Below are 14,964 nucleotides of genomic sequence, written 5' to 3'. Positions count from 1 at the left end.
GGTCGATGGATTTTCAAGGGGTTTTCTTAATGGAAGCTGACTTATTCTTAGTTTTTTTCTTTTCCTTTGTTGGTTTGTTTGTTTTTTGGGTGGGCTTACCATCAGTCCACAATACTGCAGGGACTGTATGCATTCCATGATCATTCGCATACGCACTTCTAGGGCAGAAATTCAAGTGAGTATCAATTCCTGCGTCTCTCAGATTTTCGAGGCACACCTCATATGAGATCGTAAATGACCATTCATGGAACTGAACTGAAACATTTGCCAGATTATGGGCACCAACTATAGGCCCAGGAGAAAAGTGATGAGGACCATAATTTCACCAATTCTGGACTTCTTATGCAATTCTGCTTCCCCACGATGGGAAAGAAAACAGAGATGTGGCATTACATTGTGACGCTGGCGGGAGGGGTGGGGAGGCGTCTGAGATCAGCCAGTCTGTTGCGGGATCCATGGAAAAAGGAGATGGGCTATACAGAAAACACTGCTTTCTATTTCCCGGGCCCTGGCTGGCCCGTACGGTGCCACTGTGCAAACCGGGAAGGCACCCCTTCCTTGCGACATTCTTTCTTGAATCTGCCAGAAAACTGTCATAATAAGTACGCAGGTCGACAATGTCAACAACGGGAAAGGGGTCCCCGTAACCCTGTGCAACCCACAAGGACACTGGAGTGGCCCTGTTTGTGCTACAGAAACTGATCTCTCTTGACAGGAGGCTGTCTTTGTCAACCCCAGCAGGGGTGTTAAAACGCAGGTTTTGTAAGAATTCGGTGACTGGGAGTCAGAGCTGAATCCCTGCAAATTAACCTACAACTGGTTCCTGCCCATTACGTGAGAGGCTGGATAAAGACCCCAAAAGCCGTGACCTTCTTAACAGATCTCCCCACACCTCTCTTTGTGCCTTACGTGGCAAGCAAAAGGATGTGTAACTTTGAGGAGGGCGAGATTCCTTTTTGAGCTGATGGAAGTCCAGGGACAAAGCAGGAACAGACTTTTGACTTGCTGTGGCCCCAACCCCCCAAATTCTGCTTCATCAGGTCCGGGATGTTGCCTTCGGAAGCTCAGGAAGAAGATTTAAAAAGCAGCTTCTGCTTGAAACCCACCCCCCCCCCCCCCCCGGGGGGGTAAAGTGGCGTTCATCCGGGGCCCATTTCACTGGCGTTTATATTTATATTCACGCAGTTAAATGCTTCCAGGTAAACAAACAGGTTGGTGAGGACTCAAGGCCCATCAACTTGAACAGACTTCAAAGAGTTCTGGAGGCGGAAGGCTTTCACCCATGTTTTATTTAACGTAAACTTCATTAAACCTATTCTGCAGTCAACTTTTTCATCCCTTTGCACGGGACACACTTCCCATCCTGTAAAGTCTGGTTCAGAGTCACCTATTGTGTGAGGCCTTCTCTTCCATGGCAGCCCGTCCTCTGTGCTTTCTGCCTCCATTCAGGAACAGGCACTTGGACGTTCATTTTATTCTGCCTTGGGGGACAGTTCTGTGTGTGTGGCTCACTGTTGACTCGTCTGAAGGTCAGAGGCCATGCCTTACTCAGCCGTAAATCACACGTTCCTGGCTCACAGCGGGTGGGCACCAAGGTGGGGGCCGTTAACAGAGCTTTCACGCCTGCTGATGATTTCTGCGTTTGCGAGGTTAATGATACTGAGAAGGTTTTAGTTGTTCTCATGACTTATCCAGGCGTGGAGAAGCAGCAAGGACGATGTTTTTTGGTGTCAAATGTTTGGTGAAGAAGCTGGCGAAGTAAGTGCTCTAAACTTGCGGCCCAGGAGACTGGCCGGGAACTTGCCCACAAGGGAGGCCACGCTTTCTTCCAGCCTTTAATAGGGAAAACTATACAGCATTTGTTCTGGGATCCAGATGTTCGGGTCGTGCTGAAGTCTGGAAAGGCCTTTCGCCCACCTTGGTAAACTAGGCAGTTTTTCAGGGAAGTCCTGGTGAAGTACCACAGGCATGTCTGAAACGAGGACCTTGCACAACACAGCCGGCACGAATAACGTCAAACCCCAGAGGTTTAAAAGGATGAGAGGCATCGACACGCGCTATCGTCTCGCTTGTTCCAGGAGACGGGCGGAGCAGCCTTCAGAAAAAGGGCTGTTCTTAAGGAACAGAGGAAGGAGACGGTTTCCCAGGAGGGCTGTCGTATGTTAGAATCGGCCATCAGCATCAGGAGCTCGATGGTTCAGATTCTCCAAGGGTTGTGTCAAACCATCTGCCTTGTTCAAAGGCAGATTCCTGGGACTACCCTACACCTACTGAATCAGTGTCCAAGGATGGGACCCAGAAATCTGAATTTTGAACCGACACTTCAGGTAATCCTCATGCACACTAAAATACGAGACCCGCCATGGAAGGGGTTGAACGTACAGAGCTCTACACATAGAATGGCTAAGATTCAATACCACCTACTTGTCACGGGGCCTCCATAAAGAGTGGGGAAAAATAATCAACAACTGTGTAAGAGTCACAAAGCTGAGAGACGGGCTGTGTGTGTGAGAGAATTATAGACTTGTTACGTATTATTTTGCTGTTATACATTATGCAGCGTATCCTGTTTTAAGCTGATCTGATATGTCAAAATACGAACAGATAAATTAACAAACGATGATTTATCTTCCAAAAGGATTCCTGAATTAAAGCATTCATCAGTTGGTTTCAACTGCCAAACAGTGCAGCTAAAATTTAATTTACAGGCAACTTTGAAAAATTACTTACGTGCAGCGTGACTTTCAAGCTCTTTCTTTGTGGTCCTGTATGCTGCAAGAGTCTGAGCCGTGACTCTTTTCCTTGGGGAAGGGATCACACTTCTGTTCTCCTCCCTAGCATGATGGGACCGACGATCACTAGCTTCCGGGGAAGACCTGCCTAGAAGCTGGAGAGTAAATTGAGGTAAAGCTACCCTTTTACCTAGAAATTCACTCTGAATGTGCTTTGCGTACACAGTGACTGACTGAGTCGTTTTAGATGATTAGTATGGTGAGTTTCCTAGGGGAATTTATAAAGAATCCAAAATTCTGCATTTTGAGATGGAAATTTAAAGTTGGGATACCTTTTCTTTTTTCCTCCCAGATACTCTGAAGCAATGAGCTGTGCTAAACAGTGGCTTTGGAGCCAGACAGGCCTGGGGTTAAATCTCGGCCCTATCACTTCCTGTGTATCTTTAAGTTAAGGAAGCTGACTTGACTTCTCACAGCCTCAGTTTCCTCTCGTGTAAATGAAGAGCACATCACCAGCACTGTTAGGATTCAAGCCCAAGCCGACATTCCCTCCCTGGTCTTACAGAAAGTTCTCAGGATACACACAACTTACTGTCAAGAAATGAATGATAGAGTGGACATAAATTCTACCCCAACCGTATTAATTTACATCCCTGTGAGGTCAAACTGAAAACAGAATGGTGACAACGTACAATAAAAACGGAAGGTGAAAGTATTGTGACAGGACTCACACAGACCCCACAGGTCCCCAGAGTTGCTGGAGTAAGACGCGAGCTTTTGGTGGTCGGCTGGGCAGAGCCTCTGAAGGGGTGATGCTGACTGTGGTCGGGCTCTCTAAACCTGATAGAGGCACAGTTCAGTTTCTGGAGGAGCACCAACCAAGAGCTCCCTTCCTTCGCAGGGAGGTTCTGACCCCTGCGGACCATCGGCGCTGACTACCCTCCAGGGGAGCCACAGTTTGGGCTGCACACGGGGGTTGCACGGAGTAAACAAAGTAAACTAAGTAAGCAGTCGACCAGGTCTTTCACTTGACAGGTGCACATGATTTCCTTTGAATGCAAGAAGATTCAAGAATCTAGCAGAGTTTGATAGTAATAAAACTTTCTCAACTAATCACTATGAAGCTGAATTAAAAACCCTAACCTGGGTTCTAAAAACCGCTCCACTGCGGGGCACCTAGGTGGCTCAGTCAGTTAAGCGTCCAACTTGGGCCCGGGTCATAATCTCGTGGTTCATGGGTTCGAGCTCCACGTCGGGCTCTGGGATGACAACTCGGAGCCTGGAGCCTGCTTGGGATTCTGTGTCTCCCTCTCTTTTTGCGTCCCCCCACCCCCCGCTTTCACTGTGTCTCTCTCTCTTTCAAAAATAAGTAAACATTTAAAAAATTATTACAAATTGCTTCACTGCAACTATGTCTTCTGAAGAGCACCAGATCTGAGGATTGTATCAGTATTCAAATAACTCTAAGGCACACCACATGGTTTCCTGGCATCTGATATCAAGAATTAGCTGGTCTTGAGCAGGTGTAGCACGAAGTGAGGACAGCATACCTGGGTACTGACCTCCATTCTACATCCTGGTCATGAAATCACTTCTGAATTAAATTCAAGATACTAAACCACCCCTGGCACTAAAATCTAAGACTCCACTTAATAAGATCGTAAGATGCTTCTTTCCAGAGTTAGACTCAAAGTGCTCAGGTCATTGTTTCTCATTAAAGACCCTTTCATCATCAATACCTTGCATCATATTTATAAATGAATTTCTAATGAATTACCAGAAAGTGTTAATACCATAAAACAGAGGAAAATATGTCAAAAATGTGATCTCTACAAAGAGGCTTATGTTTTATTTTCAAGATACTGTCAGGGGGAATATTAATTATCACTACAAAGAGCTTCATTAATAATCCCACAATAAATTCTTCTTCAGCCCATTTCTGTTCTTATTATAAGCGTTTTACAGATTTTTGTTTGTCTCCCCCCTGCCCCCATTGCTGCTTTAACCAACACAGTGACTTCATTTGAAACAAAGTCAGCATCTGCTGTTATTTTTAGTTCTAATATTTTATAAAATTGACCAGTCTTGTATATTCCGAGTTGCAGGACTTTTGAAACTAATACAGTATTGGTGCACTATCCCCTAAAGGATAGAGGAAGAAAAACAATACTTCATATCTATAAAATTTTGTTAAAGTATGTGGTAGGGGCACCTGGGTGGCTCAGTCGGTTGGGTGTCCGACTCAGGTCGTGATCTCATGGTTCGTGAGCTCGAGTCCCTCATCAGGCTCTGTGCTGACGGCTCAGAGCCTGGAGCCTGCTTCGGATTCTGTGTCTCCCTCTCTCTCTGCCCCTCCCCTGCTCACGCTCTGACTCTCTCTCTAAAACATAAACATTAAAAAAAATTTTTTTTAAAAGTAAGTGGCAGACACCAACGGTAACATGAGTAGCTTTGCTGCTATTGTGTACAAAGAAACCATTTTATCACTTTCCCAGATTACTCAGATTCAAAAGACTTGGGCTGGGGGAAGTAAATTTCCCCTTTCATCTCTACCAATAAGTAGCAAGAAAAACCGGGTAGAGTAACCTTCAATTACTAGCTGCTTTCAAAAACCACTTTATATCGTAATATGTGGGTTAATAAACTTGCAGCTAAAGGAAAAAAATATCAAAGGAATTAAGGAAATTACGGAAGAAAGTATCAAAGAATTAAGAGAGTTGTACCCAAATTTATACTGAACTTTGGATCCCCCCCCTTTTTTTGCTTTCATTGGCATTTTATTAAAACTGGGAGAAATTTATAACATTTTTTATATCTATCATTTCAGATTGGTTGGGAGAAGACAGAAGGATGGGTATTTAGTACCAGAACTATTAGGTCAATGAATTAGGGCCAAAGTCAAGATAAAAAATAAAAACACACCCAACATGTACTGATGGAAACCCTACTATATGTAAAGCTCTCAGTGAAGCACAAAAGGTAATAAAACATATTTAAGATTACAGCTTGTCCTCAAGACGCTTACAAGAGATTATCAGAATAAATCAGGTAAAGATGTTGGCTGACCAGTATAAACAGAATGTCCTTGTTAAGAAAGACAAATCAGATACTATACCCATATTGTGAATAAAGATTTTAGGAAAAAAAAAAGAGTGTAGGAATGTATGCAGTAAGTTCTGAAGAGTGGGACTATGGAGGCCTTTTAGCTTTCTATACGTTTTTATGGTTTGGATTTTTTACAAGCAAGTACTATTTTTGTACCCAGGGGGAAAGTCTAGATCAAAATATATGTTTATGAGTAAATCCTGCAAGGAAACAAGTGAATATACAATATTTGTCGACTTAAGTTGGTGGCTTATGGTTGGGTTTCTGTCCATTTTAAAGTGTTTTTGTTGTTTCAATAGAATTTTAATGCCAGATTTAATTCAACAAAAACAGTGTATGGAAAACTTAAGGTCTTTGATTTGAATAATCTGCTTTATTGAGTATGAGGAGCAGAAGCCTTATTATCCTTTTTTAAAAATGTTTATTTATTTTTGAGAGAAAGAGAAAAAGAGAGAGGGGAGGAATGAGCATGAGCAGGGAAGGGGCAGAGAGAGAGGGAGGCACAGAATCCGAAGCAGAGTCCAGGCTCCGAGCTGCCAGCACGGAGCCCGATGCAGGTCTCGAACTCACGAACCTCGAGATCATGACCTGAGCCGAAGTCGGTCGCTTAACCGACTGAGCCACCCCCAGATGGCCCACCTTGTTACCATTTTTATTTCTAGCTAAAGAGTAGGGCTGTGAAGGAAATTAAGGCATGTTCTCTATTTCTCTGTGCAATACACTTTTTCAAACTATTGTATGATGTCCAGTCTCAACTGAAAATGGCAGAAGCAACCCCTATCACTCTACTTGTAATGACATGTTTCATTATCATCTAGTATTAAGGTAACTCCTCTTCTGTCATTTCAAATGGGACACGGTCATTTACAGTTCCCTCATTTCCAAATACTTGCATAATGTTAATACACTGTCCTGAAAAGAAGGAAATTAAAACAACTCCTAGCTACATTTCAATGTGTTTAAAAGCTTCGGCCTAAAAAGCGTCATCAGCCTGACCCCTCGTGTTTCTAGAAGGCTCCAAACATATTAAATGGAAATGAGACCCTTCTCAACTTTAGCTGGTCTCAGTTACATCACTGACCATTCTTCAAATTCTGTAATCTTGTTTTTAGTGTCACTTCAGGCTGAATCATCCTTTTCAGAAATGACAGGGATTGTAATGTCTCTGTAGCTTTCCTTATTTCATACAACTCAACTGTCACTTTAAGTGAAAAAACTCTGTTGGAGGATGATAAATTTTCTGTTACTGAAGGCTTACGTCCTTCCGGCCACCAACAAAGGCTGTTTGGTACTTGCTAACTCTGTTTAGAAAAAAATCACAATATTTTGTAAAGTTAATTGTGGGTTTCCAAGTATCCTTAAAGCGCTATTAAATTCATTTACTCATTTTGCAAGATAACAGGAAGCAGAAGTGAGGCAGGAAGGCTCTCTGGGTCCAGTCCCAGCCCACAAGCCACGTGAGGCCGGGACTGAACAGTAAAGAATCCTTATCAGTGATTCCAGTGTAAATTAAGGCCTGATCCTCAAATTCCACTTTCATGGTAGCTGTGTTCATATTTGAGAATTCATTTACATTAAAAAAAAATAACAAATATTTCTATTACCTGAAATTACATTTATCAGAGTCCTACCCACGGACATTTTAAAGTTAAGAAATGGGTCTATGATGTGGAACTGGATGTAAATGAACTCATAGTTGCACCTGCCTGGCTGCTGTGACGCAGTGGAATTCAGGCACCTGTTCATGAGCGCTAAGGGGGGGCGGGGAGACTCATGGTTTTCTCTGCATGTAGCTGGCATGACTGCATACACAACCAGAGGGAGCAGAGCAGGCCAGGGATGTGTGGAGGGACACGGGATCTGCCTTCAGAGTGGGGTCATTGACATCTAAAGTGTCTTTAGAAGGGCGCCTGGGTGGCCTAGTCGGTTGAGCATCCAGCTTCAACTCAGGTCATGGTCTTGCGGTTCGTGAGTTCGAGCCCAACATCGGCTCGCTCCTGTCCATGCAGAGTCCACTTCGGATCCTCTGTCCGCCCCTCCTTCCCTCCCCTGCTCATGCTCTGTCTCTCAAAAATAAATAAAACATTAAAAAAATGTTAATGTTTGTTACAACTTCCTCACTGAGCCTTATTGGAAAAAAAAAATGAAATAAATAAATAAATAAATAAATAAATAGTCTTTACAAACAATGACCTCATAAAGGAACTTCCAAACTTGGGAGAGAACTGTTTTCAAAAAAGCATCAGAGCCTTATTCTTATTTATAACTAACAATTTAGGTCAAAATCATATTCTGGTGAAGTTCTTAGTTAGAAACTACTACGAAGAAAGATACTTTCATGTTAAGAGACAATGAAGAAAAACACTTCTTTTTGGTTCTGCAGCAGATCAAACTGGCTCTGAAATGATGATTTTTAACAAGCCAACATCACCCTTGAAATACCAAATTCTAGTGATACTTGGGGTGGTGAGTGTCAGAGGTCATACCGGAAAGCCACACCAGTGGGTGAAAACTGCCAAGGGCAAATTCAATTCGCTTCCAGTTAGCTGAGTACAATTTCAGCTGCATCTTTATGAAAAGAAGGCAAAGCTCAACCAAGAACCCATAAAATGAAATGATGCAGACCAACCTTTTATTGCACCCACAATATTTTGGTCTAGTCCTTTCCGGTTGTCGTTGAGTCCTCTTTTCCTCTTCCCGTTGGGTAAGGAGTTAGCCAAAGTCTTGTCGTCGAAAAACGCACACACCAGCTTTCTAAACAGAAGGCTTCCTGAGCGAGTGTAGTTTGACAATATAGAGTCCAGCTGTGATTTAGGCATGAACACATCAAAGCCTTCAGCAAGTTGCACTTCTGGCTACCAAAAAGAACATAAATATTTCATTAAAAGCAACATTTGAAGCGTGTGCCTTTGGGCATATGTGCAACAGAAGAACATCACTAGCTACTGAAGTGTCCATACCCTGCATACGATATGGTTTTGGCTTTTGTGTGCCAGTATTTGCGACTTATAAAACCAGTGACTAGTTATTGCAAAATACGATGCTCTAATTCCAGCATTAAGTCTCTTCGAAAGCAACGGAGAGGAGCATGCTGAAAATGCATTCTTGTCTCCGAAAACAGTCAAGAGAAAGAGGATCATCACAAACTCCTGTAATTGTAGAGCTACACGGGATGGGAGATTTCTGGGTGGAACACCCTCATTTTTTAAGTGAAGGCACTACGGTCCCAAGAGATGGTAACCAAATGACTTAAAAATAATTTAAACGTGCTCAGTGCATTACACTTTCCAGATTACTTTCCCCAACATTAAATCGTTTCATTTGCCTACGGACACAAACATTGGACTGCCCCACAGGCCCATGCCAGTGGTTTCCAGCTGTGGAACTGTATTTTTTTTTTCCTCCAGTGAAACCTTATGTAAACTAACCCATAAAATAAATAAAAACAACGAGCAGGTGCCCAAGGTAATTCATTTCCACCTCTCACCCCTACTTTTGGGAGGAGAATCTGAAGCTATGTCTCAGAGTGCCACTGGAAAACCGATGTTCTGGTCACATTGCTTCCCCATCAGGGATTTTCTGATTGGGATGTTGAAGCAGAAGACCTGGAAGGCGCCTTTCAACTTGGACTTTAAGTAGTGTGAAATACGCTCAGACAGTAATAATAAATTGTCTGTCAGCACTCGTGGACGCGGATAGCTTGTCTTTTCAATTGGCAGCCCAGCGAACATTTAGAATAAATGCCTTCCCGTGGAGGTGGCCATCCACTCTTTGTCACTGCTATTTATGGGTGTATTTATTATACCGTATAATTAGTTATCAGACTGTGGCCCTTCCTGATGCCTGTAAGTCAGACTCTGTATCGCTCAGGCCTGGCACATCGTAAATACTCGATAGGTTCTTGTCGAATGGGCAGAAGTTCATTAGTCATAATCTAAGCTATTAAGTCATCTGCTGTTGATTATAATGATAACTCTAAAACAGTAACGTGATGAGATGCACTTGGTAAACTTTGATTAGGAAAAAAGAAGAACACCTCATTTGTTCTAAGATGTGTTACAAAAGCTTGTTCTTGGATAACCATACTTAATCACTTTGCAAGCCCGGCACTCCTTTGGATTTTTAAAACCATATTACAAACACGAGGATCCGGGATTAGTTTTTCTCCTGGAGAACAGGAATTATCACTTTTGTTTGGCTTCGTGCTTCCCAGAATGCCTAACACACTACAGCTGGAGTAAAGAGGGTCCGGAGGAGGCTGCAAATGATTCTGATGACGTGGGAAGTTTGGGTCCTGCCTTTTCCAAATGCAATTCTCGACTGGATTATCCACCAGGTCGTCTCATTTCTCTGCCTCACTTTGCCTTTCAACTTTTAGTCCCTGATGCTTGATAAATATCACCGTAAGGGCAGTGGCGTCAGACTGATTGCTGAGTTTTGGGTCTTGGCAGCTGGTAAAAGTGTGTGTGTGTGTGGGGGGGGGTGGCTGGGAGCCAGAGGCTGCACCGCCAACTCCTGGAAAAGAAGCTGTCACACACCTGAGGCTCAATGCAGGTTTGTTGAATGATTCAATGTGGAAATATCACATTGAGAGACTTTTATCATCATAATCTAAGGGGAAGTTTTTATTCATAACCAGAGTTTTGCTCTGCATATCCTATGGCTGGCTGCATTTAGACCTTATTCTAAATGAATTGATCTCAGATTTTTGCTCCGTGCTCCTATGTATCATTTACAAGCCATTTAAAAAAAAAAAAAAAGAGTCCCAATTTCCTTTACAGAAGCAACTATCTGAGGGGCTAGGGTGGTACTGAAGCTTTCAAATTTTCAGGAGTCCAAAGGGGGAAACACCAACTGAACTTGTTCATCTATCTCTGTTGAACTTGGGAAACCATTCAACAGGTGCTTAAAGCTCAGCCACCTGACCTGAGACTCCCAGAACTTGCCCTTGGACTCACCCTGGAGGACGTGACCCCGGTTTGAGGAATAGTGACCTGAACTAGCCATCAGGCGAAATGAGCCCTCCTTCCTTCACATACTCAGCCTTGTCTATGAACTGTATTTCCGGCACTTTCCACACTGCATTTATTTGCTTGGCAGTTTGTGCTTTTCATCAGAATGTGTGCTTGTTTGTATTCACGGTGCCAAACGCCCAGTCACTGCCCAATAGCTATTTGTCAGAATACAGAGTAAACAAAACACTGTGTAAGAATTCACTCAAAATTCATCCATTTGAAAATAATACTGACTTAGAGACCTTTTATCCCAAAACACAGGAAGTGTGGATGAACGTCTGCCTCGGGGTGAGGGGTGAGGGGTGGGCATCATCGAGGAGGGGACGGGATAGCATTTTATGAGATGCAGTTACTGTTTCTAGCATTTGCTGTGACTCCTAAAACTAAGTATCTGGAGGTTTCTGTGGAGCCCAGGGATTCACTAACAGATAATAGTATCTTGATTTCTGAGAGGCTGTCCTAATGCAGAAGCTGTCAGCGTGTCCTGGTCCGCTTTCTACTGACGGACAAACATTGTTATTTTGAAGTGTTCTCTCCAGATCAAGGAACGTGAGCTCACCCAGTTATGAGCCTCTTACAAAGGAGTCAGTTTTACCAGTTGAGGCAGTAAGAGCAGCGGCAGGAGCAGAGGTGACTAACCTTTGCCCCCTTCCTGCCTGTCCGGTCCTTTCTCATATGCCACCCAGGTGCCCCTGTTCTGTCCTTTCTCATATGCAGATTTCGTAGCAACGGGTGCTAGTGCTGTGTCTTACAAGGTGCCGCAAAGCAGCAAACTAATTGCTTAAAAAGAGAGGGTAGCTTTATTTTCTGAGACATGAAGAAAACTAATCTCAAACTTTCACTACGAAATTTTTTGATCTCCATTTTATAAAGACAGTGACAGTGCCTTACTACCACGTAACGATCGACAATGTTGTGCATATATTTTTAAAAACAGGTTAAAACTCCATTGTATCATCGAACCCCTTCTTTTTGTTGACTGGTGCTACTTTAAACGAGACCTCTCTGCTTACTAATGATGGCTATGCTAGGAGCCACACTCTTCCAAATGAATTATCATTTTACAAACTAGGCATCCTCTGACAGAATCGCTATTTGACTCCAGCGAAGACAGATGGCTAATACGCTAATTTACGGATTCTGTTGATTCCTGAAGTCATATGATCTTTAAATGATGACATCCAAAGGATGGGGCAGAATTTATGACACTTGGAGGCATCACTTTAAGAGTTAGAGTCTGAATTCACACTGTAAATTTGGATTTTCGTGGACGTCTTGCTTATTTTCAGGACCGCAGCTACTTAGCACAATAGCCTATCAAATGTTGCATTTTCCTTATCTAGTGGCATCATATCTTGCACTGGGTAAAGTTCTGAAGGCAAAAACTACATGTAGTCATAATGGCTCTTGAAAATGTTCACGGACCCGGGCCTGTGGACGTTAACTCTCTTGTTTCTCTTTGCATTTCAGTTGTGGCCTCCCTTTGCTTAGTAGAAGTTGGGGTCAAGCTCTAGTTTGAGTGGGGGAATCCCCTAACCAGGTAAATCAAAAGATGTCCCCCTCAGTCCCTATGAACATATCATGTGATTCCCCTGTATAATCTAAAGGAAAATATGTAAAACAATTTTAAAGAGATCATGTCAAGTAATCACAGAGGCAACATTTCTGATACAGGCTATTTTACATCAGGTATTAACAATGCCGAATGACAGTAAAGCATGTTTATAGCTACATGTGGTCATTGGTCAAAGAAGTAAAAAGAACTGTATGAGTATTCATATTGGACACTGGTCTCAGGTTTTCAACTGAAAAGTAATAAATTACATACAGTAGTTTGTATACTCAACTGGCTAACTAGTTAAGACTGGCTCAAGGAAAAAAAAAAAACGTGGATGAAGAGTCAGGATTCTGTGGAATCCTAACTGATTTGGGGCTCAATGCACATCACAGAATTTATAAGATGGCTGAAAGATCGTGAGGTTAAGTCTTTCTGCTCGTAATACTTCCGTGTACAATGATCCTTTATTATTGTTTGCTATTTACTTTGCAGCACGTCAGATGTATTTCTAGGAAAATGAGCTTTAGTTCACGAGATGAAATTTTAAAAAGCCACCAAAACCCCCTACTAACTGATTTTATTGTGCTCACAAACACGATCTGCTTCTATTTGAGAAAAACTGAAATCATTTCCTAGAACACAGGTCTGCTCCAGGTAGATTTGGCAGGAAGCACCGTTACTATTTATTAAATGCAATGCCCAGAGCACGGCCAGTGAGCTGGGAACCCATGAGAATACCCTGGATGGGAGGGCAGGCTTGGTCTAGCTGGTCTACCTGGAGCTGAGAATCCGTGTTGATGAGGCTCTACATTGGATGTACTATGAACAGAACTGTACTGAAAGGTAGATGCTCTGTATTAAGTAAAAAATGCTCGGGCAGACGTTCTATCACAAAGTATGTGTAAGCTACATACTGGCACATATTTAAGAGTGAATCAGATAAAAATTATAGGAAGTCATTAAAGGGCCAATCCTTTGTAGATTTTTTATTTGCTAAAATTTTGGTAGAACTAAGTGTTTAATTTTAAAAGACTTTTTTTTTTCATGTTTATTTATTTTTGCGAGAAAGAGAGACAGAACAGTAGCAGGGGAGAGGCAGAGAGAGAGGCAGACACAGAATCGGAAGCAGGCTCTAGGCTCTGAACTGTCAGCACAGAGCCCGATGTGGGGTTCGAACTCATGAACCGTGAGATCATGACCTGAGCCAAAGTCGGACGCTTAACTAACTGAGCCACCCAGGCGCCCCCCTCTCTCTATATTTTTAATGTTTATTTCTGAAAGAGAGAGCAGGGGAGGGGCAGAGAGAGAGGGGGACAGAGGATCTGAAGTGGGTTCTGTGCTGTCAGCACACAGCCTGACGTGGGGCTCAAACTCACGAACCGCGAGATCATGACCAGAGCCGAAGTCAGATGCTTAACTGACCGAGCCACTCAGGCACCCCTAAGTGTTTAATTTTAGAAAATACAACACGATTTGGCCCCTCAAAATTTCTCCATGCTCTTGCGTAATAAGATAGTGCAAAGTGTTTCAGAGATGTCTTTAAGCTTCTCCTTCCTCGGGCAGTGAATTAACGACTCAGAGCACTATGGCCTGATTTATGCTCAAGATATTTGAGCCCAAATGCGTAAGGTGGAAGATCGTGGCCACTACTGTCTGGATTCTTCCACCCAACTCCAGTGAGACTGCTGCTCTGAGAAGATGTCCACCTCTGAGAGCCTGTCCTTGACCCTCCAGGCCGCGGGCAGCTCCCGCTGTTCCTGGCTCCCCTGTGGTCTTCCGACAGCCACTCCTAGAGCCCCTGTCCCAGTACAGTGTCCTCACTGCGTACACGTCTCCCTCCCTAAGCTCCTTGCAGGGCGATGACTCCTGCATTCATCTCGGTGCACCCCGGAAAATGGGGATAACAAGGAACATTTGTTCACTACTTACCATGTGCCAGGCCCTGGGCTAACATGCATGAAGTGGCTTTTCTCATTTCGTCCTCACCCTATGGAGTGACTATTTTATTATCCCTATTGAGGAGGGGATAGGAGAGTCCCCCTATGACTATTATTATTATTTGCAGATGCAAAAACCAACGCTTGGAGAGGTTAGGTAACTTGTTTAAGGTTATCCAGCCAACTAGTGATGAAGCAAGGATCTGACCCCAAGCAGTCCGTACCGGAACCTACACTCTGAAGCATATGCTGCTTGAAGTTCAATGAGTCAATGAGGGAATAAACAGGTGCTTGCTTGACTGATTGCCCGCTTTACTGTTTCCCAGTGGATTACGTATTTATTGGGCTAAGAAGGTGTTAAGAGAACAGGTTCTGATTTCAGAAGCTACTTCTGTGGAAAGCAACAGTACATTTAATATTAGTTATTTTAAGAAGAATGACATACTTGGGAACCAGCGTGGCTCAGTTGGTTGAGCGTCCAACTTTAGTTCAGGTCATAATCTCCCAGTTCGTGAGTTCAAGCCCCGCATTGGGCTAGCTGCTGTCAGCACAGCGTCTGCTTCAGATCCTCTATCCCCTCTCTCTCTGCCCTCCCTGCCTCTGCTCGTCCTCTCTCA

General features: G+C 43.3%; 1 protein-coding gene across 12 annotated transcripts in view; it reads right to left on the bottom strand.

Annotated features, from left to right (window-relative positions):
- Positions 1-14,964, bottom strand: part of BEND7 (BEN domain containing 7) — an 83,401-nt gene that overhangs the window by 29,528 nt on the left and 38,909 nt on the right. For all 12 annotated transcript variants that reach the window (XM_086714894.1, XM_086714892.1, XM_086714893.1 and 9 more), the window contains one exon: positions 8,467-8,692. In XM_086714894.1, the coding sequence (XP_086571020.1) occupies positions 8,467-8,692 (226 nt within the window). The remainder of the gene's footprint in view (positions 1-8,466; positions 8,693-14,964) is intronic.

This window comes from Puma concolor, chromosome B4, assembly GCF_028749965.1.
Source record: "Puma concolor isolate L17-30 chromosome B4, mPumCon1.1.hap2, whole genome shotgun sequence".
Classification (NCBI taxonomy): Eukaryota; Metazoa; Chordata; class Mammalia; order Carnivora; family Felidae; genus Puma; species Puma concolor.
Note: the sequence above shows the minus strand (reverse complement) of the source record. Positions and strands in the feature narration are given on the sequence as shown.